This window comes from Leopardus geoffroyi, chromosome D1 (assembly GCF_018350155.1).
Source record: "Leopardus geoffroyi isolate Oge1 chromosome D1, O.geoffroyi_Oge1_pat1.0, whole genome shotgun sequence".
Lineage (NCBI taxonomy): Eukaryota > Metazoa > Chordata > Mammalia > Carnivora > Felidae > Leopardus > Leopardus geoffroyi.
The window spans coordinates 72,471,516-72,498,596 of record NC_059329.1 but is presented as its reverse complement, the minus strand read 5'-3'; the positions used below and the strand labels follow the sequence as shown (position 1 = coordinate 72,498,596).

The window sequence follows — 27,081 nt, the reverse complement described above, 5'->3', positions numbered from 1 at the left end:
AATAGGAAGAGATGTATGAATTGGGTAAAAATGAAGCAAACCTGTTCAGTGCTGACTGATCCCTGTTTCCAAAGTGTTCCTTAGTCCAGGGGACGGGGGTGGGGAAGTAAAATCCTTTCTACTAAAACATAACTAACACCTTTTGGTGTCTTGGGGTGATTAGAACTTTTGGAAAAGTCATAATATAAATCCTGCCGGGATGGGTTATTTAGATGCTGATGAGTTAGATCTAGCAAATCAGAGACTTGGGGATTTCTGTGTTTGGTTAGTGCTTTGCCGCTGAAGCAACTCTAGGCAGACGAGAGTGATCAAGAAAACTCCAAGGGCCTAAAGGGACCTGACCTCCAAGCTGCCTGCTAAAAGTCCCAAGTTTCTTTGAAGCTTTATATTTTCTTTTTTAAACGTATGTGAATTTTACATCTTATTCCTTATTAGTTTTGCTTTAAAACAAATGTGAATGACACGCTTCAATGGCATAATATGAAATAAGATTGGTATCTGATAAGATATGTCATAATGATCCTCTGGTTTCTTACACTCTCTGATATATTGCCAAGTATCTCTAGGGACATTCATACCCCAGTGAGAAGTATAGAGGAAAAACATGAGTTTTGGCATCAGACAGACTTGGACTCAGAGCCTTCACTTACTCGTTATGTGACCCTGCGAAAGTTATTTAATATTTGTGAACTCAGTTTCCTAATCTCTTAGAGGGGAATATTATTACCTAGCTCATAGGTTGTTGTGAGAATTAAGAGAGAAAAATGCATATAAAATGCCTAACAGTGTCTGACACCTAGAAGTCATGTTATTTAAAAAGACTGGACTGAACCAATACCAACAGATTTACATACACATGTGGAATGAAACAATAAATGTAAAAGCATTTGTCAGTAGCAGAGTGCCAAATAAGTATTAACATGTTGTTACTAAGCCTCTTCGTTTCTGTAAGATACAGAGATTCCAAGGGATTGGGGATTTAGATTCTTCACATTACCTTCCTTGCCTTATTGAGTCCCAGAGCCTGAAATGCTTATTATAATAAACAAAATAATATGTAAGTGTAGTCATGTGCAGTTTAAAAGTCATTTTTGCCTACATATCTCATTTGATTTTTCATAATAATCTTATGTGGTAGTGCATTATTACCCTCATTGTATGATAAAGTAAACTGTGATTCTTACAGGTAAAATGGCTTGCTCACAGCCAGGTAGCTATTAATTAGTAAAGCCAAGAAGACTAGAATCTGGGCCCTCTCACCTGAGTTCTATAAACTCAGTGCTGTTTTATGTGAGGTCACAGTTGGAGTGTTTGCTGCACTGTGCTGGGGTTAAGTGAATCTTCTGATGGTGAGACATAATTTTTCCTCATTCAGATTTAGGACATTAGGATTCATACAGCAGCCTATTCTCATTTTGAGTCAGAGTGCCTCCTCGAGGGGCCAGGAGGTTTTCACTCCAAGTCAGTGATACTCGTGTGGGAGAGAGAAGTGAGTCATTTCCAGCATGTGAATATGGTTGCTGGATTGTTGGAAGCTATGAGATAAGGAAAAAAAAAAAAAAAAGCCAACTTAAGGATAAATCCTAGGCTTGATCTTGAAATGGCCTTTCCATAGTCTAATTCTGAATTTTGTTTGGAAAGTATTTGCTATGTATACTGAGCATCATGAGGGACAAAGGAGACTATGTCACAGGCCCTGCTCTTATGGAGTTTATCCTTCAGCAGAGCATATTTCTTGGATCATGAGCTAGAAATAGGCTGAAGCAATCACAATTTTGTCCAGGCAATATTGGATAGAAATGTTTTGTTTTGTTTTTATCAGAAGAGTTTATCAGAAGAGTTTTTATCAGAAAAGCAAAATATAATGGGTTTTCTAAATCCTAACAGGTGATTGTTTGACTTTTAAATAATTTTCTATAGACAGCCTTGGGAATTTTTTCTAAACGCATTCATATGCACATGTATTGCACACATGTAGAGGCGTGGCATAGGCTTGACTCTAGTCTGGTTCTCTCTGTTCTGTCTGAGGTGTGTGCATGCGTATACACATACATGTGCTATGAAATGTTCATACCAGGATACAAACAAGTGGATCGCATTAAACTTTACCATAGCAGCTGCAGTCTATCAGTCAGCAAGCAGTTGCCCTCTTTCTGTCTAAAATTGGAAAAGCTTATATAAAGTATTAATTTTAACCTACAGTAAAATAGAAGCCATGGAGGAGAATTAGTCAGTTTAATTTCATTTTTCCCCCTCGGAGTTGCATGGAATATAATGAAAGTAAATATTTATTCTCACTGTACTTGGAGCTTTGTACTGATGTGAAAACCATTCCCACACATACAGCCTCGCTATCACGAAAACAGGGAGCTGAGAGCAGTGGGTGTTCGGTTGGGGGTAGGGAATGGGTTGTCATTCTCTTGGTAAATAACTGAGGCAGCATGATGAGTAGAATGCTTCATTAACCAGCCAGTGATTGGGGAATGGGGAGTGCAGTGTATTCCTTCCCGCCTCCTCTCTCCTGCAGTGGACATATGAGCACACAGATAAAGATGTCACTAATGTACACATGTAGCCTCACAGAATTAGTTTCTGCTAGGCCAGAGACAGCTCTCTTGCATTAGTATACCCAGGGTAACAGGCATCCTGCACAGAGATCTCTGTACCTGTCTCTACCCCCTTCTTCCCGACTACTCCCCATCTAATTGGTAGATGTAGCCAGAAGACACAGACAGACAGACACACACACACACACACACACACACACACACACACACAAAATTGGAATCTAGGAACCCTCATCTGTGAGGAGGTGGGACTGGAGTGCTGGGGTATCCTCCAAGGGCTAAAAACCCAGCACAGCTTGGTTTCCTCGTGCTCTATGTATAGTATTGCAGTTTTCTTAATAACAAACATACCCTTTCTTTGTCTGGAGAATGCAGCATTCTACAGGGGATTGGATAGTGGCAGTACTTTGTTAGCATCTAACCTGATAAGCTTCTAATAATGCATCCTGTGTGTGCAGATATCCTGTCCAGTCTCAACTCCCCTGCCCTGTTTGGAGATCAGGACACAGTGATGAAAGCCATTCAGGAGGCTCGGAAGATGCGAGAACAGATCCAACGGGAGCAACAACAGCAACAGCCACATGGTGTTGATGGGAAACTATCTTCCATGAACAATATGGGGCTGAACAACTGCAGGAATGAAAAGGTAAAACTTGCTTCCCTCCTTCACTGGCTCTGCTGGACCCATTAGCTCATTCTCCTCTGGCTCTTTCCAGGCAGCCAAAGATTTGGGCTTCTAGCTTGAAGGCTTCAATGTTACTGCTGATGAACAAATACACCCTTTCCCACTTGCTGTGGGGTTGCCTCCCACGCACCCAACCTGGCACCCAACCTACCTGCCTATTGGTATCTTTCTGTCCCATTACAAAAGATTTAAAATATTTTGTAATAAAGGGAATATATGAGGTTATTAGAATAGGAATAGACTATCTGAATATATAAAAAGAAGGAAGAAGCATATATGCTCAGGATGAAGGCTACTCTTTACTATGACTCACCATTGAATTTATTGCTAAGTTCCCTATCTGCCAGGGCAAAAAATTAAAGTAAAGCAACTTTCAAAATGCATTCATTTATTTTTTGATTCAACAAATTATGTATCAAGTGCTTATTCTGTATTAGACACTGTTCCAGGCACTGGAGATACAACAGTGAACAAATCAGACAAAAATCCCTGCTCTCATTGAGCCTACACTCTAGGAGAGCAAAGACCATGAGGAAATTAAAAACTACGTAATGTAATGTCAGTAAAGTCAGGAGGTGAATAGATGCCATGAGAGAAATAGAAGCAAGTTAAGGAAGTAGGGAGTTACAGGGTTATTCTTTTCGATGGGGTGGAATGGACTTTGAGGAAATAGCACTTCATGGAGACCATGGTGTAGGTGATGTGATAAGTCAGAGGAAAAGGATCTAGGCAGCAGGAATGATAAGTACAGGGGACCTTAGAGTATAGACCACCAACAAGGAGATCCATGTAGCAAAACTAGCATATGAGAAGGAAGAGAGGTGGGACACAGAGTAAAGTGATAGCCTGGGGTGGAACTTGCTAGACATTGTAGGCCCTGGAAAGGATTTGCATTTTATTCTGAGGGTGATGGGAATCCCTGGATGGGTTTTGTTCAGGGCACAAACATGATCTGATTTACATATAAAAGGATCATCCTGACCAATATGCAAGAATGGACTGTAGAAGTTAAGAATGTAAACACATTCTGACTCAAGAATCTGACTCTTGATTTTGGCTCAGGTGATGATCTCACAGGTTCCTGAGTTTGAGCCCCACACCGGGCTCTGTAGGGATAGCACAGATCCTGCATGGGATGCTCTCTCTTGCCCTCTCTCTCTGCCCCTCTCTCATGTGTGCATGCTCTGTGTGTGTGTGTGTGTGTGTGTGTGTGTGTGTGTGTGTGTGTGTCTCAAAAATAAATAAACTTAAAAAGAAAAAAATAAGTATGGAAATAAGGAGACAAGTTGAGAGGCTATTGTAGTACACTGGGTGAAAAATTCTGATTATCTGATGAGTGAATGAAACATGCTATTTTTTTAAAAAAGAGATGACAGTATTTTCCCAGTGCCACATTCTGAAAGTTTTTTTTTTAAACATGAGAACTATATAGGGACACATGAGTAGCATAGTGGGCAGTGTCTTTAGTAATAGTTTTAGAATAAATTTAAAAAGTTATTTCCATTCGTATGTTTATTCACTATAGGCTGAGACTGTAACTTATAAGTTAGAACCAAGAACCTCCGCTTTGTTTCTATCCTTGCTAATTCTAGCATGGGTGCTGTGATAGACATTCTACTCTTTTGAATAAGCTTATACTGTCCTATTTCCTAGGAGTTTTAAAGTAGCATGTGGAAAAAGTCATGATACAAGTATAAGGTCATGTGCACTGTTACTTGAGTATTTGAATGTATAGCTATAACCAGAATGTTGTGTGTTTTTCTTTGTTTCCTCTTCAAAAGGTATGGTGATGTAATAGTCTGAGATTTTGGGTATATTCGTTTCCTAAAATTGTAACAATGACTAAACTAGATGGCTTAAAACAACAGAAGTTTCTTTTCTCACTGTTCTGGAGGCCAGTTTAAAATCAAGGTGTTCTGAAAACTCTAGGGAAGATTTCTTCTTTGCCTCTTCCTAGCCTCTGATGGTTGCTGGCAAGCTTTACCATTCCTTGCCTTTTAGCTGCATCACTCCCAATTTCTGCTTCCCTCCATATGGCTGTCTTGCGTGTGTGTGTGTGTGTGTGTGTGTGTGTGTGTCCAAATCTCCCTCTTCTTATAAGGACACAAATCATTCGATTTAGGGTCCACTCTAATCCAGTGTGACCTTGTTTTAACTTGATTACACTTGCAAATACCCCATTTCCAAATAAGGTCACATTCACAGATACCAAGGGTTGGGACTTGAACAAATCTATTTTGGAGACACAATTCAGCCAATTACAGTGCAATACAGAGCCATTACTCATGTTAAATCAACCTCTCATCCTTGATTGATCCCCTATACTCTTTAGCCACACTAGCAGACTGCTGAGATTCAAGGGCTGGGCTGGGGTTTAAGGGGATGGAAGTATGATGGAATTCTCAAAGTATGGACATTATCAAAGTCCTCACATAGATTAGAAGGTTTAGCTCTGGAAGTGTTGACTTTCCAAAGTTTGATAAAGAATTTTATGTCAGTCCTCACTGCACTGACTTACTAATGTTAACATCAAACAATCAATAAAAAATTGATTACTTGGCCTCTTTGCCTTGATTGATCCTCTTGGTGGGAGGTTCAGATCAGGTAGGAGAGAAACTGTTTGGGGAAATGTGTGTCTTTTGGTAACCTGTTAAGCCATAAACTTTTATATACTTGGGACTTGTAGTTCACATGCCAATCACTGGATCCGCTCGGTCAACTAAGTACCTCACCCTCACAAGGCAGAACCCCTTTTTGAGAACTTCCTGGGTAGATGGTTACATGTAGACTGAGGTTTCAGGACCACAAAAGAAGAAAAGTCTTGCCCCCAAACTTCTTCTACTATTCTGATATTAGAGATAAACACAGAATTGATCTTTTGATCTATGATAGTTTTCTCAGTGAGAACACCATGAAATAACATATTTACTTTTAATGTGAATAATATTATAAGATCCTTTTGGGGGAGCTGGGTGAGTGAATAAATAAGTTTTGGTGTAGGGATATTGAGTGGGAAATTGGGTTAACAACAACAGACTGATACATACACTTGGTACCATCTCCTACTTTACTATTTTGTCAAGGGTTAGTCCTAAAATTAATCTGAGAAGCATGCCAGTGACTTATTTATAAGAATCTTTTTTTTTAATTTATTAGTTTTCAAGTGAAAGTAATACATGTTTACTGAAATTTCTAATACAGAAAAATATATGGTAAAAAGCTAATTATCCTCCTTACCTTATTAACTACTATTAATGATTCAGAAATTTTCTTTGAGTAGTAACAATCATTAGTATTTCAGAATTTTCTTTGCATATATGAGAAATTATTAAAGAGTCTTAAAATACATATTCTCACTTGAAATAGTAGTCACTGAGTTGTCACTTACCAGCTGTGTGATATTTGGCAAGTTGATTACCCTCTCTGAACTTCAGTTGCTTCATCTATAATATGAGGATAGTAACCTGAGTTACAATGAAATAAGATACGTGTGAATATACCTAGTACATTCCTGGTGGAGTAGGCATTTTCTTTTATTTCCTATACCTTTTAAGTAAACCATGGGTGGCCTTGAATATATAGAACAAAATATATTATTTTGGCACAGTGAAGAAGTCCTCACACAATAATGAGAGGGTCAGAGGAAGGAAATAGTCCATTTTTCAGATTTTGGCATATTGGCTAACTCACATGGTTAAACTCTTTTCCAGATGAGTTGCTACACAAAGCTATGAAATCTTCAGGTTAATTAGGTTAGGTTAGGATTTCTCAACCTCAACATTATTGCCTTTTTTTTTTTTTTTTGGCTTGATAATTATTTATCATGGCAGAGTGGGGGCAACTATCTGGCCTCTACTCATTAGATGCTAGTAGCAACCCTCCATTTGGTGACAATTGCCAATTGTCTCCTATTGGGGGAGGAAGGAGAAAATTGCCCCTACTTGAAAAATCACTGGGCTAAATAAAATGTATTTAGAATTAATACGTTTCAGAAACTTCATTCTACAAAAAAAAAAAAAAAAAAAAAAACCCACACAAATTATTTTGTTTAAAAAACCATTCTGTTATTAAATTATGAAAATCATTTGCTTTTGATTAATGTTATGAATGAAATCTTCTTGGAAAAATGAATCCACAAATTTTTGTTTGGAATATTAGCACAGAGAATATTTAAAACATAATGTGTTCTTAAGCCATTCAGTTTGAAGGAGTAATGAGAAATAAATTCAGAATTGTTGAAGCAACTCTGCCAGCCCCTCTGTCATTCCAACCAGGCCTGGAAGAGAGCATCCTAATCTGTGTGCACCATACCTAGTAGTAAATTGGCACTGGGCATACCTTACTTCCAGCAATGATCTTTCTGTCTGACACTGTGACCTTGTATTGTTGAATTTGTATCATCAGTTAGATTTGGAGTTCAAACTAAAGGTTCTACTAACTTCAAATGCTACAGGTTAATTTTATGTATTGGTCATTGACTTTTCTTAATTCATTTGGGAGGGAGAAGTCTGAGGTTCTGAAATCTTATTTTGCTTTGGAAGACACAGGAGAGAGATTAGAGATTAGGTTATGATTTAAAAAATACTAATAAATCCAAACTTGACCTAAAATATGTCACAATGAATGTAACTGAGCTCCTGAGGGTAAATGGTAAAAGTCATTTCTGCAGAACCAGAAAACCCTGGTTTCCCAGTTGAAACTCTTTATGGGGTTGTCTCTGTAGATGACTTTACTAAGGTTAAAATTTGGGTACTGAATAGTCAAACAGTATCATGGTAGCTTTGGCTCTCTTATAATCAAAACATCCATCTTAATTTTGTGATGGTCCATAGGATACTGATTTTTCTTCTGAAGATCAGATTTTCTTCTGAGGTCAAAGAGGGTAAATATATAACAATGCAATAAGATAGGTGGAATGGATTGTGACAAACTTATTTTAAGTGTCTTTGGAGTTGTTCACTTTGGAATTCTCTTATTTTTCTTAAATATAAAGATCCATAAATTAGATTTATGAATTTGTTCTTTGTAACCCATAGTACAGTTTTAGATAGTTTTTCAAGGTGTTTCTGTCACAAAACCTTATAACTTATTAAGCATACCTTGTCACTCTCTTATTTGGACAGTCTACAGAGGAGTGTGTCACAGAGTTGGGTTCCTTGAGAAGTGGGACGTGTGATCGAGGCTAGCGAGAATGTTTATTGGGGTGTGCTCTCTCTCATTGCCACCTATGGGAGGAAAAGGACAAAAGAAGGACTGGTTTATGATGTAGTCTGTCAAGAAAACCCACAGGAAGCTTCGAGGCTGCCATGGCCATTCAGAATTGTCCCAAATTGGGTGTGTGGGGGAGGTGAGCTTTCACACACTTGTGTCAACCAGTCGTTGGATGAGGGCTACCCTGGGCAGGAGACATGACCTTGGGTGAGGTGGCTCTCTTTAGCTGAGGCAATGCCAAAGAGGACCGACAGCTGGAGAAGGCTGGCTACCAACAACTGTCCCTGCAGGTTGAGAGAGTAAATCTTTCAGTCCTGAGGTGGGATCTGGGCAAAGCATCACAATGTCCACTGTGGAGTGTTTTTGTGACATTTAGTAGCATTAGATATATACAAAGCATGTTTTATATGTTTGGTAAGTGTGGACAAATATCTATTACACAGAAGTGGGGATGCTTGTGTCTTTATAACATATAGACTCACATATATGTCCATCAGAATGTGTGTTTACCCATGGCATATTTCACTTTATTGGGTATATCCCAATTTTAGCACTTCAAAATGAAACATTGTTGACTTGATTGGCCAGAACGGCACCAATGGAGTTGTTCTGGTTGGTTGTGTCACAGGATATTTAGGGTCTGTTAAATATATAGATTGTAGGGACAATAGACTGTAACAGCACCTTAGGAGCTGTTATGCTCCATCATTTCAACATAGCTTCCATGTCTGGATTGTGAGTGTCCTGCCAGCAGAAGTCTAAGTTACTGCCCTCGATTGTCGCTTTCCACGTCAAGAACACCATTCATCTTTATCCCTAAGTACCAGTGCAATTAGATCATATTATAGACTAATTGCTTACCAAATTTTGTTGTTTTGACATCTCTAAGATAGAAAGTATTTCAGTTATGACAATACACAGCAGAATTTTAAATAGGCTGCTTCCAAATGTCCTTAGCGCTCAGCTAAGGGCATCTGGCCAGAGGAGAGGTGAGACAGAGTGCACTGTTTCAGTGTTAAAGTGTGATCTCTAACTCCTCTGACCTTCCTGAGGTTTGAGTGCTGACTAGGTAATTGGTTAGAACTTTCCTGAATAGCTATTATGTTACTTGGGAATCAGGTTATTTTGCTCATCTTAATAATCCTGATGAGCCAGGAGATTGATTCCCTACTGATCAGAGTTGGTCATAAATAGGTAGATTACACATCTACATGCATGTGGTCTGAATTGCTATTCCCCTCACCTCCTGAGAGTCTTTTAAGAAAAATGCTTGATCTTATCATGTGTCAAAGCAAGCTATCATGGACACTCCTGTCATACTGTCTGTCAAGTACATTGATGGGATTAAAAGCGTAGAAAGAACTGGAGGGGACATTACATTTGATCTGGCCCAATCACTTCAGTTCACTGAAGGAAAACCTGAGGCCTAGAGAAAGAAAATGACTTGCCATTGTCACATAGTGGGTTCATGGCAGAACAGAAATTAGATTTCAGCTTTCCTAATTCTCAGACAATGACGTTCTTATTTATAGAACTGTGCCAGACTCATTTATTAATTTTCTATGAGATCTTTAAGACTGTTACACATAACAGTACTTTTTATATTGACAATCTCAAAACTTTGATAGAATCAGACAATAAAAATCAACAAGATCTATGAAGCAGAAAAGCATTGAGCCCCCTGCTTCCTGTACCTCCTCTCTGGGTAGGTCATTCTTCTCTGCCATGATGTCTATTGGTTCTGCCTCTGGAAAGGTATCAGTCAAAAAACTGAAGGTTGAGCGATGTTAATATAGACAAAGAGGCAAAAGTGGAGGCTAAGTGTGGAACAGTAATAGAATTAGAGGCCACATAGTATTTTTTTTTTTTTTTACTTTCATGATACAGACATTTATTTTTTTTTATTTATTTTTTCAATATATGAAATTTATTGTCAAATTGGCTTCCATACAACACCCAGTGCTCATCCCAAAAGGTGCCCTCCTCAATACCCATCACCCACCCTCCCCTTCCTCCCACCCCCCATCAACCCTCAGTTTGTTCTGTTTTTAAGAGTCTCTTATGCTTTGGCTCTCTCCCACTCTAACCTCTTTTTTTTTTTTTTTCCCTTCCCCTCCCCCATGGGTTTCTGTTAAGTTTCTCAGGAAACCTTCAAGGAAAGGGTAATTATCTCCACTTTATAAGCATGTTTATTGAGACTCACAGACATTAAATAACCTATGTAAGAAACACAGCACAGGCTACTTCTAGGATTAATCCTGGAAACTGAGTCCCAGGATTACCCATACTCTTTACAAAATACTATGTGAAACTTAACAGAGGCCACATAGTATTTTGTAAAGAGTATGGGTAATCCTGGGACTCAGTTTCCAGGATTAATCCTGGAAGTAGCCTGTGCTGTGTTTCTTACATAGGTTATTTAATGTCTGTGAGTCTCAATAAACATGCTTATAAAGTGGAGATAATTACCCTTTCCTTGAAGGATTATTTTGAGGGAAAAAATATGTAGAGCACATATCTGACACAGGGGATGCTCATTTAATATTAGGTGCTTACTTACTTTAAGACCTCAGACAGGTTGACAAATCATTATTAATTTTGTTAAATTTTCACCCTTTGGTGCTCTCCAGTGGTGGAGGGGTTAACCTACTGCTCCCCAAATGTCTTAGAATGGAAGGTTACCAAGAAGCTGACAGCACCTTCTTATGAAGTCAAGATACCCACTTTTCTTTTTCATTCTTAGAGTAACCTGGATACACTAGCTACCTGCTAGAATCTGGCCACAACCAACATGATAATGTTTAAATTTGATTATGTTAGAGTTCTAGGAAGATTTTGTCCTTACTAATTTAATATATATTTTCATATATTTCCAAAAACCAAAATTTAAATCTATTATATTTGAAAATATTTAACCTGATTCTTGATACCTATATACATTTCTCATGCCCAAATGATATCTTTCTCAATCAAGTTAATGGGAAAATAATCATTCAGTCTCTGAGGCACATTGCAAACTTGTTTCTATTTGTTCAAAAACAGCAGTTGTTCAATTTTTGAAAGTGTAGATTCTTACGCTTCAACCATACTTTGCAAAAATATCAGAACAGTACATCAGTATTACACTGATGTAATACTGCCCCCTTTTATTGGAAATGAAAAACATACTGGATGTCTTCCGCTTCGCATTGTCAATTGCCACAGCTCTTTGTTACTTGTATATACAGTTGATTCAGATATTCATTGTTGTATGACAGGATAAGTTCAGACAGAAGATCGATAGAGCCGTGCAACAATAAGTGAAAAGGGATTGTGAGCAAATTATTTAGCAAGGTGTGTTTGGAATGAATGAGCTTCTTATCCAGCACAGAGACTAGTGAGGTTTTGTTGTTTCCAAAGGTGTACAGAGTACTGATTAATCAAAGTGGTTGTTGTTGTAAGCAGTTGACTAGTATGTTTAGTTGCAGTGCTTTTTTCTATGTCAACCTATTCCCAAGATAACAACTTGTGCCGTAAGGGTTTTGGACACATTAGATATTTTATAGTAAGGGAACAAATTCTAATCGTAACATCCTCATTTGCAAAGCAGAGCAGTAGTTGGCTTATTTTTTGCTTTTTTGTTTTTTAATATGAAATTTATTGTCAAATTGGTTTCCATACAATGGAAATAGTGCTCATCCCAACAGGTGCCCTCCTCAATGACCATCACCCATCCACCCCTCCCCTCCCTCCCACCCCTCATCAACCCTCAGTTTATTCTCAGTTTTTAAGAGTCTTTTATGGTTTGGCTTCCTCCCTCTCTTTTTTTTTTTCCTTCCCCTCCCCCATGGTCTTCTGTTAAGTTTCTCAGCAATGGCACTGCTAGGAATTTACCCAAGGGATACACAAGTGCTGATGCATAGGGGCACTTGTACCCCAATGTTTATAGCAACACTTTCAACAATAACAAAATTATGGAAAGAGCCTAAATGTCCATCAACTGATGAATGGATAAAGAAATTGTGGTTTATCTACACAATGGAATACTACTTGGCAATGAGAAAGGATGAAATATGGCCTTTTGTAGCAACATGGATGGAACTGGAGAGTGTTATGCTAAGTGGTTGGCTTTTAAAAAACATTTATGGGGGCACCTGTGTGGCTCGGTCAGTTAAGCGTCTGACTCTTGCTATCAGCTCACATCATGATCTCATGGTTCGTGAGTTTGAGCCCCACACCAGGCTCCTCACAGTGAGGAAGCTGTTTGGGATTCTCTCTCTCCCTGCCCCTCTGCTCTCTATCATCCCTCCCATGTGTGCTCTCTCTCTCTCTCAAAATAAATAAATTTAAAAATAGATAGATAAATAAATAAATAAATAAATAAATAAATAAATAAATAAATAAAATTTATGTAGTACTTTTCACATCATAACAACATGTGTGTTTTGTTTTTATAGTGCTTCTGAGCTTCAAAAACACTACTACATATATTATATCTCTTGAACCTTTCCAAATTCAGAGATATAGGTATTACTATCCTTGTTTTGCAGATCAAGAAACTAAGACCAGCTCTAGATCACTTTGCTCCAGCATTCCCTCTGTCCATTGTCTCATTTGTTCCCTACATTTCTGTGAGATTGACAAGGCAACTTCACTTAAAATCTAAAGCAAGACACGCATCTGAGTTTCAAACATCAATTTTAATGAAGTGAGTGCTAAAATCATGAGATAGGTCTACTTAGATATATATGCTTCATGTATATTTCCTTGTAAAGAATCTTTCTGTTTATACTTGTGATAGTGTTTTTCTAAAATAGCTTCTGCAGAACAAAAAATGCTAAAATACTAGAAAAAACTTTAAGGTTTATTAATGTTAGATTTTACATTTGAACCAAGAACATTGGGCAACTATGCAGTGTTGTGTATAGGCTCCTGGCTGAATATAATCATTGGGCTCCTTTTATTTCTGTTGTCAGGGCTACTTGATTTGTTGCCTAGCTACTAGTTTAGACCTAATTCATAAAAAACAACAACAAACTTGCTTGGCTCCTTACTTTTCTACACGTTAAATGGAAGAATGGTGAGAATTTATATTTTTTACAAGGTTTGCAAGGTTTAAGATACTTCCTAGGGATAGTGGGGGGGGGGGGAAGGAGCAAATATAAGACTTTAAGTTTTTGTTTACAGGTGTTTTAAGTCAAAAGCCCATGTTCAGTTAATGGATCTCCCAGTGAAAGGGTTCAAATTCGATGCATCCAAATTAATAATTTCACACAGAGTTGTTGGTTTGGGCATGTATGGAGCAAATTTAGTAGCAATAAGGATTTTATAGACCTAACCTACCACTATGGCAGGTACTCCTTAACCCTTAATCTTTCTAGATCTAATCTCTTCTAGATCTAAACTCTCAGCCCTTTTAGATTAGCTCTTTTCAACTTATTTTGGTCTCAGGGCCCCTTTACATTCTTAAAATTATTGAAGACCCCAAGGAGTTTCTATTTATATGGGAAATATTTACCAATATTTATCACAAGAGATACTAAAACTGAAAATTAATATGTTTATTTTTAAAATAACAATTATAAACCTATTAGATGTTAATATAAATAACACTTTTTGAGCACTAAAGCATATTTTTCAAAATAAAAAATAGTAAGGATAGCTTTGTTTTATGTTTTTGCAAATCTCTTTAATGTCTGGCTTAGTGGAAGACAGCTCAGATCTCCTTCCTGCTTCTTCATTCAATGTATTGCTGTATCACAATACCCTGTAGCTTCTGGGAAACTATTTCACACTGTTGGAAAATAGGCAAATAAGGTCTTAGTATTGTTATGAAAACAGTTTTGATCTAGTGACCCTTGTGAAAGGGTTTTTGACATTGCCAGTGGGGATACTTCAGATACATGCTATTCTAGATCATGAAATATATAACATGCAATTTGTGTTTTAATTACATTCACTCTAACTTTAAGAACAGCCTTTACAGATCAGGCATTCTGTACATTTAGAAATGATTATTAGTTTGATTCTATTTGAATTAATGAGCAAAAAGTTAATAAACTTCTATTATATTTGTACCTTACCTTAATGCAAAAACAACTTTGCGTGGTTTGCAGTGATATATACAATCAAACAAGATAAAAACTAGAGAGGAGATAGTGCATAAAATTCTTGTATTTACGTAATTGCTGGAGATGGGCCACCGACTTGATTGTGAGCTTCCTGGTAATGAGGCAAAAAGGAGATGTGTTATAAGATCCACTACTACTATGTAAAAAAATTTCTACTATGTACAATTTTCTGCTATATAAATAAAATAGTTTCTCAGGAGAAACATGGGTTTTCTTCTACGGGTCTACATAAAAGCTTGAAACATCCTCAAGAATGTTATTACAATGTTCAGTTTTAGAAGTATAGTAATTTTGCAGAGCTGTTTCTTAACAGACCTTGTTACTTATCTTTAGATCCATCCATTTTTACCTAGCTTTCTTTGCATTAGTTTGAGTCTTATGACTGACACTGTGTTCTTTATCCCATGAACTCACTATTTTTCATTTCCATTCCATTTTAATTAAGTACTTACTATATACAAAGCACAGTATTGGACATGTGTGGTACAAAGATAACCAGTGTTCAACACTGGCTTTATCTTTATTTGGTTAATATCTCAGAGCCTTGGGACACCTAGGTGGCTCAGTCCATTGAGCACCCTACTCTCTTGATTTTGGCTCAAGTCATGAACCCAACGTCATGGGAGTGAGCCTCCATTGGGCTTCTCCCTCTCTCTTTCTCTCTCCTTCTTCCCCCTGCTCTCATGCCCAAGCTCTCTTAAAAAAAAACTAAGAATCTCAGAGCTTCAGTTTCCTTATCTAAAACAATGTCAGGATATGAGGATTAAATGATGTAATATTTAACCTCCTGGTAGTATATTACAAGGAGGTTAAATATTACAACATTTAATAATATATATTTTTTGTGTATATAAATACATAGAAATATATTTATATATAAATAAATACACATATAAATATATATTTATATATTTAGGCATTTAATAAATGTTTTCTCCTCTCCTCCCTCCTTCACGGTCTCCCTCTTCTCCCCCCACTCTCTCTTTCTCCCCCCTTTTCTTCTCTCCTATCCCTTCCCTCCTTCCTTTCCAGCTTCATCATCCACTTGAATAAGGTTGTGGATAAGAGCAACACATTTGAAGTTAGACTACCATATTTCTCCATCTGAGAAATGGGAATTTTCATAGTTTCTAATCACAGAGGTTGTTGTGAAGATTCAGTAAATACTCCATGTAGCATTCGTCCAGTGCCTGACATGTAACTGGTAGAAGGACAGGTGGAAACAGAGCATTGCCATGGCTACTTTAGGTTTATCTTTGTAGATAATTGTGAGCCATCAGAGGTGCTTGTGGATGGGGCATATTTAATCTGAACTACACTTCAAGAAGAATGTCATAGCAGTTTAAAGAAGGGATGAGAGGGACCTTTAAAGAAATGTGGAAAAGTAGAAAAGAGCTTGTGTTTTTGCATCAGACTTACCCAGACTTCAGATTCTTGTTCTATCACTCACTAATTCTATGACCTCTCTGAGCCTCAACATCCTCATCTGTGATTAATAATAATTAATTCCATTGGTTGTTGGGGATTAATCAAGAAACTATAAGCCAGGTACCTAGGGCCATGGCTTAAAGTACACACATATATATTTTATATATTATAGATTTATATATATAATATATATAAATAAGTACATTTATATATAAAAATATATAAATATCTATTCCCTTCTCTTTTGTAGGATTTCCCAGAGCATTTCTGTAAGCAGAGCTCCATTTGAAATTTATTTAAATCTTCCTTAGATTCTTTAGAGCCTGTCCTAATGTCATGGAAGTTGAACTTTTCCAGTGGAAAGACAACCAATATGCAAAGAAAGGATGTTACAAATTTAGTGTCAATTTAGTGTCAAGTGACTTAACACTGTTATCACCCCACCTAAGGAAATCCATAAAGTATTTCTTAAGAATTCTCAACCTCCAATTTAGATCAGTTCCACCTAGATGGCCTTTAGAATCGACTCAATCTACTAAACAATTTAAAATATCTGAGTTGCAGAAAATTCAAAACACATGCTGTCAGGAATATTTCAGTTATTTTTAAAATGCACATTAATATATATATATATATATATATATATATATATATATATATATATAGTTAGGATTCTCAGTTGAAACAAAAAAATACATTTGAAGTCATTTGATTACAGAGTGTTTAAAGGTAAGGATTAGACCATTTAAATGACAAATCATATTTTTTTAAGTTTATTTTTATTTATTTTGAGAGAGAGAGAGAGCAAGTGGGGGAGGAGCAGAGAGAGAGGGAGACAGAAACCTAAGTAGGCTCCATGCTGTCAGCACAGAGCCTGATGTGGGGCTCAAACTCACAAAACATGAGATCATGACCTGAGCCAAAATCAAGAGTCAGATGCTTAACCAACTGAGCCACCCAGGTACCCCAACAAATCACATTTTTAAAAACCTAGTAAAACTTGAACATTTAAAGATGGGCTCAGTTTAAAACACAATCTTAGCAAGGCTGAACAGATTCTAAACTATTTTCCTAAGTTATCACAAAGCTCCTTGAGCCAATACAATCCACTTCCTAAATCTAAAAAAGAACCTATCTAGATTCTCATTTTTAGACTTCTCAGAGAAACATAAGCTATCACTTGAAAACACACTGCATTATTTTACTATCTGGATGCCATTGCGAAACTGGACCCACCTGGATTTCCCCGAACTATGAGGAAGGGTGCTCTGCTTAAGGGCTCTGTGAACTTTCTCCCAGCTTTGGTGTCCCATTTCACAGATGTTGACTTCCTTATGTCCTAAGGATTTTCCTTAAAGACTTCTGCCCTGAGAATGGAGAATTAATGTCTGCTCTGTCCTTGAATTTCTAGGGATCCTACAAAAATCTCTTTATCGATTTCCATTCCTCCAGAATCAGAATAAGTTTACCTCATTTTCTCTAATCCAACCTCTACAATTTGTGTGACTTCACTGCCCTTGAGATAAAATGCTCCTCAAAAATAGTACTTTCACTCTGTCTTTTCCTAAGAGCATGTTTTTGCTGGTTGCAGTTTTAGGAACACGATATAATAATAATAATAATAATAATAATAATAATAATAATCACAGTCTTGAAAATTTCAGTGTTTTTCATTGTTTGAAAAATATTTTTCACAGTTTTTTTTACATTTAACTCCAACTGGTAAGGATGAGGTTCAAAGAGCTGAAATCATTTGCTTACATTCACACATGTGGTGTCAAAGTTGAGGCTCTTCAAAATTCCTGTTTTCAAATCTCACATTCTTTCCACAATAGCAGACAGACTTCACCTTCCCCCCCAACACCAACCCCTGCCCACATGTCCTGGTGAGCCCTGAATACAAGCTACCAGACCTCCAATTAGCTGTGGCTCTACATGAATGTGTGTGCGTGTGCATGAGTGCAGGATTGTGCTACATGTGTGTGCATCTCTGTGAGCGCTAATATTTGTACCTTTCTCATTGTGGGTATAAATTTGTGTGAGTTTGTTTATCTGTGGAAGTCTGTCTGTGGAAGTCTTATGCTCCCTGTGCATACCTTTCTGAGTGTGACTTCTGTGTGTGTGCCTACAACCTGTGTGCATGCGCATGTATGTGTGCATGTCTATATGTGTCTGTCTGTCCTTGAGTCTGTCTGCATATGTGGAAGTCAATGTCTGCTATGTGTCCGTCTGACAGTTTGTATCTGTGAGTGTGCCTGTGTATTTGCCAGTATCTTTTTGTGTCTGTGTGTCTATCTGAATGTATGTCTGTCTACCTGGGTTTGTGTATCTATAAGTATGTTGGTGGGCCACTGTCTGTGTCTTTCTCTGAACCTGAGTGCTAGTCTGTCTATATCTGTTGACCTAAATATGTCTGGGTCTGTATGACTGTGTGTTTATCTGTGTAAGTCTCTGCATATGTGTTCCACCCTCTTTATTTTATGGACTTAGGTATTGATATGCTTTATTATTTTCATTGTTGGCTTATAAGTGTAGGGCCGGGTATAGAGCATATATAAGAAAATTCTGCACATGGAGGTACTTTATGCACTGTTTCCACCACTGTTTCTCTCTCAGCATTGTCTTAAATCTGGTTGTCAAAATGTGCCATTGGAAGCACATTGACAGAAGTTCACTTTTAGCTAAGATCCAATTTGCAATCTTTGACATTTGCAACTAAGATTAGAATTTCCCAAAGTGCTGTCTTCCCACTATGGATGGAAATGCTTGCTTTTATTTTTGGTGCAACCCTGATTTGCTCTTTATATCTTTTTATAAATGATGTCAATAGCATTAGTTCTGAAATAACAGAAATTGTGTCTTGTGAAATGCATTGCCCTATAGCATTAGTTCCTTACACCTTTTAGTCTATAAGAGTCCCCTGTAGTTTTCAGCAAAGAAGATCACTCTAAAATTGTTTTCTTCCCATATTTGGGATCAATATAAATTTTTGAAAAGAAAAACCATAAGTTTGGTATCCTTTTGCCTATGTTGACACTAAGATATAAATATTAAGATTTTTCTCAATTTTCCCATCTGTAAAATGGGGAAAATAAGGCAAACATCTAGTTTAAAGAAGCATTTTAGCATTTAACTCATATTAAAAATTACATCAGCTTATGGGGCTCCTGGGTGGCTCAGTTGGTTAAGCATCTGACTTTGGCTCAGGTCATGATCTTGTGGTTCATGGGTTTGAACCCCACATTGGGCTCTGTGCTAACAGCTCAGAGCCTGGAGCCTGCTTCAGATTTTGTGTCTCCCTCTCTCTCTGCCCACCCCCCCCCCGCAAGCCTAAACATTAAAAAATTACATCAGCTTAACAGGACTTTCTATTCGTTTAAGAAGATGAGTTCTCTACTTTTAATAACACCCTTACAAAGGAGATCGGTAGCAAGTTTCATCTTTCTTATTCTAAATCATTAATGTGATGTTGTAAAATAATTTCCCTGAGTCTACAAAGAATATCAGTAATGGAAGAAAGAATAAGACCCTTGGAAATCAGTCATATCAAGGTCCAGAAGTCAGCTTCACAGACTAATAGCTGATCTTTTCACTTTACCACCACATATATTCTTAGCTGCACCATCTGGGGGCTGTTACTCTTCTGAACCTCTGTTTACTCACTTGGAAGGTGAAAATGATGATTAGATCATATAAGATTGTGGAAAAGGTTAAATAAGATAATGTATATGAAGTAGGGTAGTTGCAAACAAACATTCTTCTGGCTCCCTTATTGTTGTTTGCAACCATATGACATAACAGGATGTTGAGTAGGATGTGCACACCATCTGATGTACGATGTGTGGGGCTTGTGGTACTTGGGATTCAGAGAAAATTGACTAGTCCCTTCCTGCCCTAAGGGAAGATACATAATGATTTGGGAGATAGGAAAGATATATAAAAGAGAACCTGGCAATGAGGGGTCCAAGGGCCAAATCAGTGAAAGGAGTTGCAAGGTAAATTAAGCTCACGAAGATCAAAGGATATACCCTTCAATCAGTGAGGTAGAAAGAGAAGTTCTTTAGAGTGTGAAAGACTTGAAATGCCCCCAAAGACAGGCAGGATGGAGTATGGAGAGAGGAGCAAGCAGGTAGAGTCCAAGCATGAGCCTGCTGAGGCATGGGTCTCATCTGGGGAATAACAGCTGAAAGTTCATTCAGGAAAGAAGTGGGCTCTGGGTCAGAGAGGGGGCAGGGTTCAGATGATGGAAGCCTGGAATGCCTGGTTAAGAAATTTAGCCTAGAGTTTGTGTGCACGAGTGTGTGTGTGTGTGTGTGTGTGTGTGTGTGTGTGTGTGAGGCGGGGGGAGGGTCGGGGGGGGGAGAGAGAGAGAGAGAGAGAATGAGTAATAATGATGGTAGGGGTAGCTGAGGTAAATTGAGTGTATTTCTCCATATAAAAAGGCTTGTAGAGAGTCACCCTGTTTGTTATATTGAAACTGTAGAAGCAACAGATAAGTGACTGTCTTCTCGGTGGGAGAAACCTGAAGGTGGTATAGGTGTAAGTCCAAATTAAAATATGAAATAATTAACATAAATTTTATAGACGTTTATGGATGATACTTTCATACAAAAAATCTCATTTGATTTTCATAAAAGTCCTATGCAATAGAGATTATTATCTCCTGTTAACCTACCATTATAGAGGTAACTCTATACCATTAAAAACAAAATACCATTAAAAACAAAAAACTAACAACGAGAATCATGGAGGTAACTCTATAGGTTCCGATATCAGCTCCTCTGTGTATAAATTCTATACTTTCCACTGCACCACACTGTTAGGTTACTATGATTAGCCTGAAAGAAGAGCCCAGGTCTTACTCTTTGCTGTCCCACTAACACTGAGCCTAAAATGCTCAGTCATTATTCTTTGATTGCTTGCTTGTGGCTAGGGACCAGAATTTGGAAGAAGGGGATAAAAATGTATTTTCATAGGAGTCTCACTCTGCTTTTGTGTGTGTCTGGCCTTTCCCAGACAGAGGAAGTTCACATCAGAGGAGAGTTGCTTCTTACTAGAACAAATTAGAAGAATTTTAAAGTCTTTTCTAGCTGTCCCAATTTGCTCTGCCTCCCTGCTGCTTTCTTATCTGTCTTATGTTCTGGAGGTTGTTGATCAGTTTCCCACACTCTGTTCTTCTCTGTCTCTGCCCCCTTATATGTACAAGAGTATATTTCCCTCTTTTCCATTCTCTGCCCCTAACCTCCTTCTTACCTTGTCTTGCCATCTCTCTCTACTCTCCCATCCATTTCCCTGTCCTTCCTCCTCTCTTTTCCTTCCCCCCTTCCCTCCCTCTTTCACTTCTCATCTCCCACTCTCACTGCAGTCTTGGAGCTTATTGTAGTTAAGGTGTAGTCTCTGACCACTGGTGACAATTTTTCTCCAAACGCTTAGAGTTACAAGGGGCAGCTGCTGTCTCTGCATACGTCTATAGCAGGGCTCTAGCGTGTGCTACCTGCACAGCCTAGCCTACTCCTGTATAACGGGCTCCTGAGCGTGCATCTCCAATGGTGGTAAGGTCTTGAAAACTTTGCCTAGGAATTAACCCTATGTGAAGGAGGTAGTATAGCCTAGGAAGGCAGAGAGACAACCATTACAAATTAATACAGAATCTAATGCAGATTTTATTTACATAAATGACAATACAGTAAAGTCTTAGACCTAGATAGCTTCAGAAAGGTAAATTCATAAAATAAATACTGACTTTGCAAGGCTTTGGAAGCTGGCTTGGATCCTGATCTTCATGGTTTCATGACCTATGCCTAAAACCAAGTCAAGTCTCACAAGTTAAGCTGTGCCAAGGAATAGAAGGAATTCAACTTGGGCTTTAAATCTGAAGACCTGTCTTCTTGGCCTACCTCTGACTCTTAGCTATTATATATGTGATCTTGGGGAAGTCTCTAGTCTCACTGAGCCTCAATATAGTCTATAAAATTTGGGTGATAACACCTTACAGATGACCGAGGTGTGTAAAAGGACTTTACAATTTTTAAGATGCTGGTGGTCACTGAGGCTGAGCATGGGCCATACTATGTGAGGAGCAGGGTAACTGGGTCAGTGATTTCTGCTTAGAAGGAAAGTTTTATGCCATGTGCCCCCTGCCTCCTGTTTTATTGGAGTGGGTGTGGGGGGGGCACTCAAAGCTGCCTTAGGCTGGTAGCATAAATAAGTAGCATGTCAGCATCTTTGTGGGTGGTACTGGGAAGGAGAGGATGGAGAAAGGAAGTGAAATCTATTTGAAATAATTCAGGTCTATTGTACCAGAGATCTCTGGGAGTTTAAAGGAACCATTTATTTTTTCTCAGAGAATTACCCGAGAACTAAGAATTAGCTACGCCAATGGGTTTACTGATCGGTACAATACAATGAGATCACAACACTGAGAGTTCATGAATTTCACCTGGTTTTGTACAAACTGGTTTTCCAAAACCACTGCTGTGAACATATAATTTAAAGAATAATGTAACCAGATAAAAACGATCTAGAGATGATGTTTCATGGAATATTTAATACTAATTTATCTTCAAGTAAAAAAACTATACTAATCAATGAAGTTCATAGTCAAAGTGGTTTATCCAGAAGGAAAAGTATATGTTTAGAACAATGGACTTAACATACAAAGGTTCAATGCTATAAATATATTAGTTGGTTTTCAAGGGAAAATGAATATTTCAAATCAAACTAGATTCCAAATAGATTATACTTATATTAAGACTTGTTTGTTTATTTGGTCTGACGGTCTAATCCAGTGCTTCATAACGTATTACCAAGAAGAGAACACAGCCCACAACGCGAAGCCTTCTATAAATTACAGATATTAATATGCTAGTCCCGAAGCAGACCAGAAGGCCGGCTAGCCTTATCAGCAGTTTTCATTTTGCTACTCTTTTGGTCACTTCGGCTGTGGAAAATTAAAAATTGAGTATGAGTTTTATTTAATCAGTGAAAGAAGATTTAGTCTTTTTTAAGGCTGTGTTCTTCTTTGTGGCAAATATATACAGTGGAGTTAAATAAGAGCTATAATCTGAAAACTTTTATGTAATTGTTGTGATTGTCTTTCTGAAAGTACCATTAAAAATTCTACAGAGATTTAAGAACTCTGCTAGATATAGTATTCACAGGGGAAGTTAGTCTATGAATAACTGTTTTTTTTCTTTGAGACGGCACAAGTCCATTGTGGTAAACGTGAGACAGTCTTTGGGACGGAGTGAACGATCTCTAGCTGGTATTCCGCTCTGGTTAATTTTCCAGGTTTGTCCTTGTCTAGGCAGACAATGGAGAAGGACAAGGAGAGCAGCTCCTCCAGCTTTAGGAATGACTGTGCTTGCCTATTGATGGTCCAGCAAGACAGCCCTTGGAGGTGTTGTTTTTATTTCATTGAGTAGTTTTTTAATGTGGTCTAAGCACTGTCTCTCTTTCTGTAGGAAAGATGGCTTAATTACATTAGAGCCCTTGCTTTTAGACTGGGAAGTCAGACTTCTAATTTTAAAATATCTTCCCATTTAATTCCCAAGTTTGAATTATAAGGCTAAGTTCTGATTTACAAACTAAATCATATTTTTAGCTCCGATGCTATTATTTTGATATTTAAATTGTTGAAACAAAAAGCTAAAGATCAGTTTCTGAGTTTTGGAGAAATAAAGTTGGTGCAGTCTCTACGCTCACTATTATGACCTAGAATACACTGCATTTCAGTGTCTAATATCTGAATGTGGAGATGACAGCTCTTTCCTTTTTCCTAATACCAACTTAGAAGCTCTACCCCAAATATATTTTGTTTTATTTTTTATTATTTTTTTAAAATTAAACAAGTTTTTTAATGTTTATTTAGTTTTAAGAGAGAAAGAGAGAGCAAGGGAGCATGAGGGAGGGGTGGGGGGGTGGAGACACAGAATCCAAAGCAGGCTCCAGGCTCTAAGCTGTCAGCACAGATCCTGACTCAGGGCTCGAACTCATGAACCGTGAGAATCATGACCTGGGCGCAAGTTGGATGCCTAACCGACTGAGCCACCCAGGCGTCCCAACCCCAAATATATTTTAGATGGAAACTATTTCAAGTTTGTGCCAATTAAGGTCAGCTGTGAGGAGCAGGTGATTTTTTTTTTCTTTTTCTTTCTTCCTTTTTTTTTTTTTTTTTTTTTTTGGCATTTGTGGACACAGTGAAAGGGCACAATAAGGTCTTGCGCCCATCTTTGCTGTTTGCCGGCTGTCTCGTGACAAACGGCCAATATGTGGTGAGTGCGTACTTCATTTACATCACGTGCATAATTGTACTCTATCTGGGATATTAGCTTCTCAGGGTTGGCAGTGTCGCCTAACACACACAGTGATCAGCACATTTTTTGAGGCTGCGATAATCAGAGGAATGCAGCAGCGATGTGGGAACAAGGAGAAGTAACATGGCATAACGGTGTACCCTTCATTGTTCTGTTGTCATCCTTCCTAACCAGCTTGATTTCCCTCGGAGCCCAACAAAAGGGTCATGAATTAAACAGAGTAAAACACAGACCTGGGTGCAAGAATAAGGCATCTATTCCTGAGCTCCACGATCAGAGAAAAAGAGAAAATAGCAACTTCATAGGGAACAAACTGCCCTCAAAGCTTTGTGGGTCTAGGCATATGCTTATGTCATCTTCAAAAAAGACGCACGGTCTTTTATGGAAGTGTCTAGTCTCATTGAATCTCAAGTAAGCGTTTAAATATAAAACAGCCAGATACAGGAAATTAACTAAATCTTTAAAAAGATGCAGAACATAAATTTGTAATAAAGTATTGTCTGCTGTATTAATAGCATGCTGTTTACAAAATTTATTCTCAGCATATTAACCTCTTCATGGTTTTCACACACTTACTAAAACATAACAATCTCACAGCAGTTTTCAACCATATTGTTCAAGATTCAGCAAGAGTTCAGTCCCGCAAGTATTTTACGAAGCAGTTTGCATGTTCCTGTTCTATAACATTTGCAGTATTCCCAAGTAACTCTTACACAGGAGTTCAGTAAATAATTGGAAGCCCAGATGTTTGAAACGGATAGAGCAGATACACTGTGGCTGTATTCTAAATACAGCGACTTTCCCTTTGCCCTCTCGTCAGCTTCACAGCATTGCACTCTGCCATTTTCAATTCTTTTCTAATTAGACCTAGACAAGCACTTGGCATGTCCGTGTTCCCACACGTGCCCCTCTCACGTGCAACATGCAGAAACATCCTGTGTTATTGTTGCTGACTTGAGACATTCCAGTGAGGAATTTTACTTCTTCACACTGAACTGGAGCATTCTTTGTCCGTGCAGTTCACCTCCTGATAAGGAAATTGCTCATATTGAGACAAGATTTACCACTTCGCATAACAAATAACTAGAACTTTGGTGTAAACTCCCTTCTTAGACCAAGACTTACTCATTTCTGGGTCTTTCTATAGCACTGCTAAAGCAGGTTCATGTTCAGTGTTTGATAAATAAAGGAGAAACTGTTAGGTATCAGTAAAAACTAAGAGCATTCTTGAACTTGCTTTTAAGACATAACTGCCTAAAAAAAATAGCTGCCTAATTTTCAGGAACTGAAAGACATAGAGGAAAATTCTAATTTTATTGACAATAGCTTTAGCTTACTAACTTTAAATTTTTTGTTGATACATACATCTCCCTCCCTGTGCAGTTTTTCACTGTATAGCTAAAAGTGATTCTTTCTACTTATAAGTCATGGTTTCTCCCTCTTTTAAATAATTACACGAGTTCTTGACAAATGCTGTGACATCAGAAAAGTTGCTGTTTTTTTTTTTAAGAGATAGAAGGGTATTATGGCTACATTTGGGAATTTTTAATTTGTATCTTATTTAGTCTGGTGTGCAATGTGACACCAGTTAATTGTACGTTATTTTGTGGTAACTACATGTTAACTCTGTTGGAAGTAATGGTAATTATACTGTAATTGATATCAGTTCTCCCACATCTTTGGAAAACCATACAATTAACACATATCACCACAGTTGGGCACTATCTTTTGTCCTTTATAATATTACCATGTTGGAGTACTATTTTGAATCAGGTCCTAAATATTTTCTTCTTCTTTTAAACTCATTTTAAAATTTTCAATCTTAAAATGATTTTTAAATTTCATGAAATGAAAACATAGTTTCTAAATTTTAATTTTACTTAATTTTAAAGAAAGGTTCTTCTACAAATAATCAGACATAGTCTTGGGTTATTTTTATTTTTTATTTGAAAAGTATGTCCCTTGACCTGAGTACTTCCTGTTTCCTAGAAGGAGAATAACAATAGAATATACAAAATCTTGACATCAAGGAGTTAATTAACTTTTTTGGGGTTTTTTGCTTTTGTTTTCTGAAGAAAAGCCCTTTTCCTAGCACTAATGTTTGCATTGATGTTACTTTGTTTTCAGATAGAAAGGGATTTATTCTGTGCTGGTGCTACCATAATGAATGCCAAAATAAGGATATGAGGAATATTTATGCCAATTTCAGGCTAAAATATCTCCCCTCTGATTTTGCCTGCCTCTTTTCTTTGTCTTCTTTCCCTTACCTTCGTGTCCCTTCCCTTCTATTTACTTTTGCCGATTGTGGAGATGGAATTTCAGAAGCAGCAAATAAATCTTTTTTGGCTAAGTGTGACCAGGGTTTGGAAGGCTTGTTTGACAAATGGATTATCTCTGAACAATTTCCTTGAAAATACGAATAATTGCTCAAAAACTTTTTTTTTTTTAATGTTTTATTCATTTTTGAGACAGAGAGAGACAGAGCATGAACGGGGGAGGGGCAGAGAGAGAGGGAGACACAGAATTGGAAGCAGGCTCCAGGCTCTGAGCCATCAGCCCAGAGCCTGATGCGGGGCTCGAACTCACGGACCGCGAGATCGTGACCTGGCTGAAGTCGGACGCTTAACCGACTGCGCCACCCAGGCGCCCCGCTCAAAAACTTTTTATGACATAGCAAAGTGATTTTACTACTGTATGCTGAGTGTAGGTCTCAGGAGAATAAATTTGAGTATCACAGACTCGTAACATTTCAGAGCTGGAAGAAA

At 37.8% G+C, this 27,081-nt stretch overlaps 1 protein-coding gene across 20 annotated transcripts in view; it reads left to right on the top strand.

Annotated features, from left to right (window-relative positions):
* SOX6 (SRY-box transcription factor 6) overlaps nt 1-27,081 on the top strand; it is a 619,662-nt gene that overhangs the window by 534,209 nt on the left and 58,372 nt on the right. For all 20 annotated transcript variants that reach the window (XM_045484620.1, XM_045484628.1, XM_045484622.1 and 17 more), the window contains one exon: nt 3,026-3,213. In XM_045484620.1, coding sequence (XP_045340576.1) covers nt 3,026-3,213 — 188 coding nt within the window. The remainder of the gene's footprint in view (nt 1-3,025; nt 3,214-27,081) is intronic.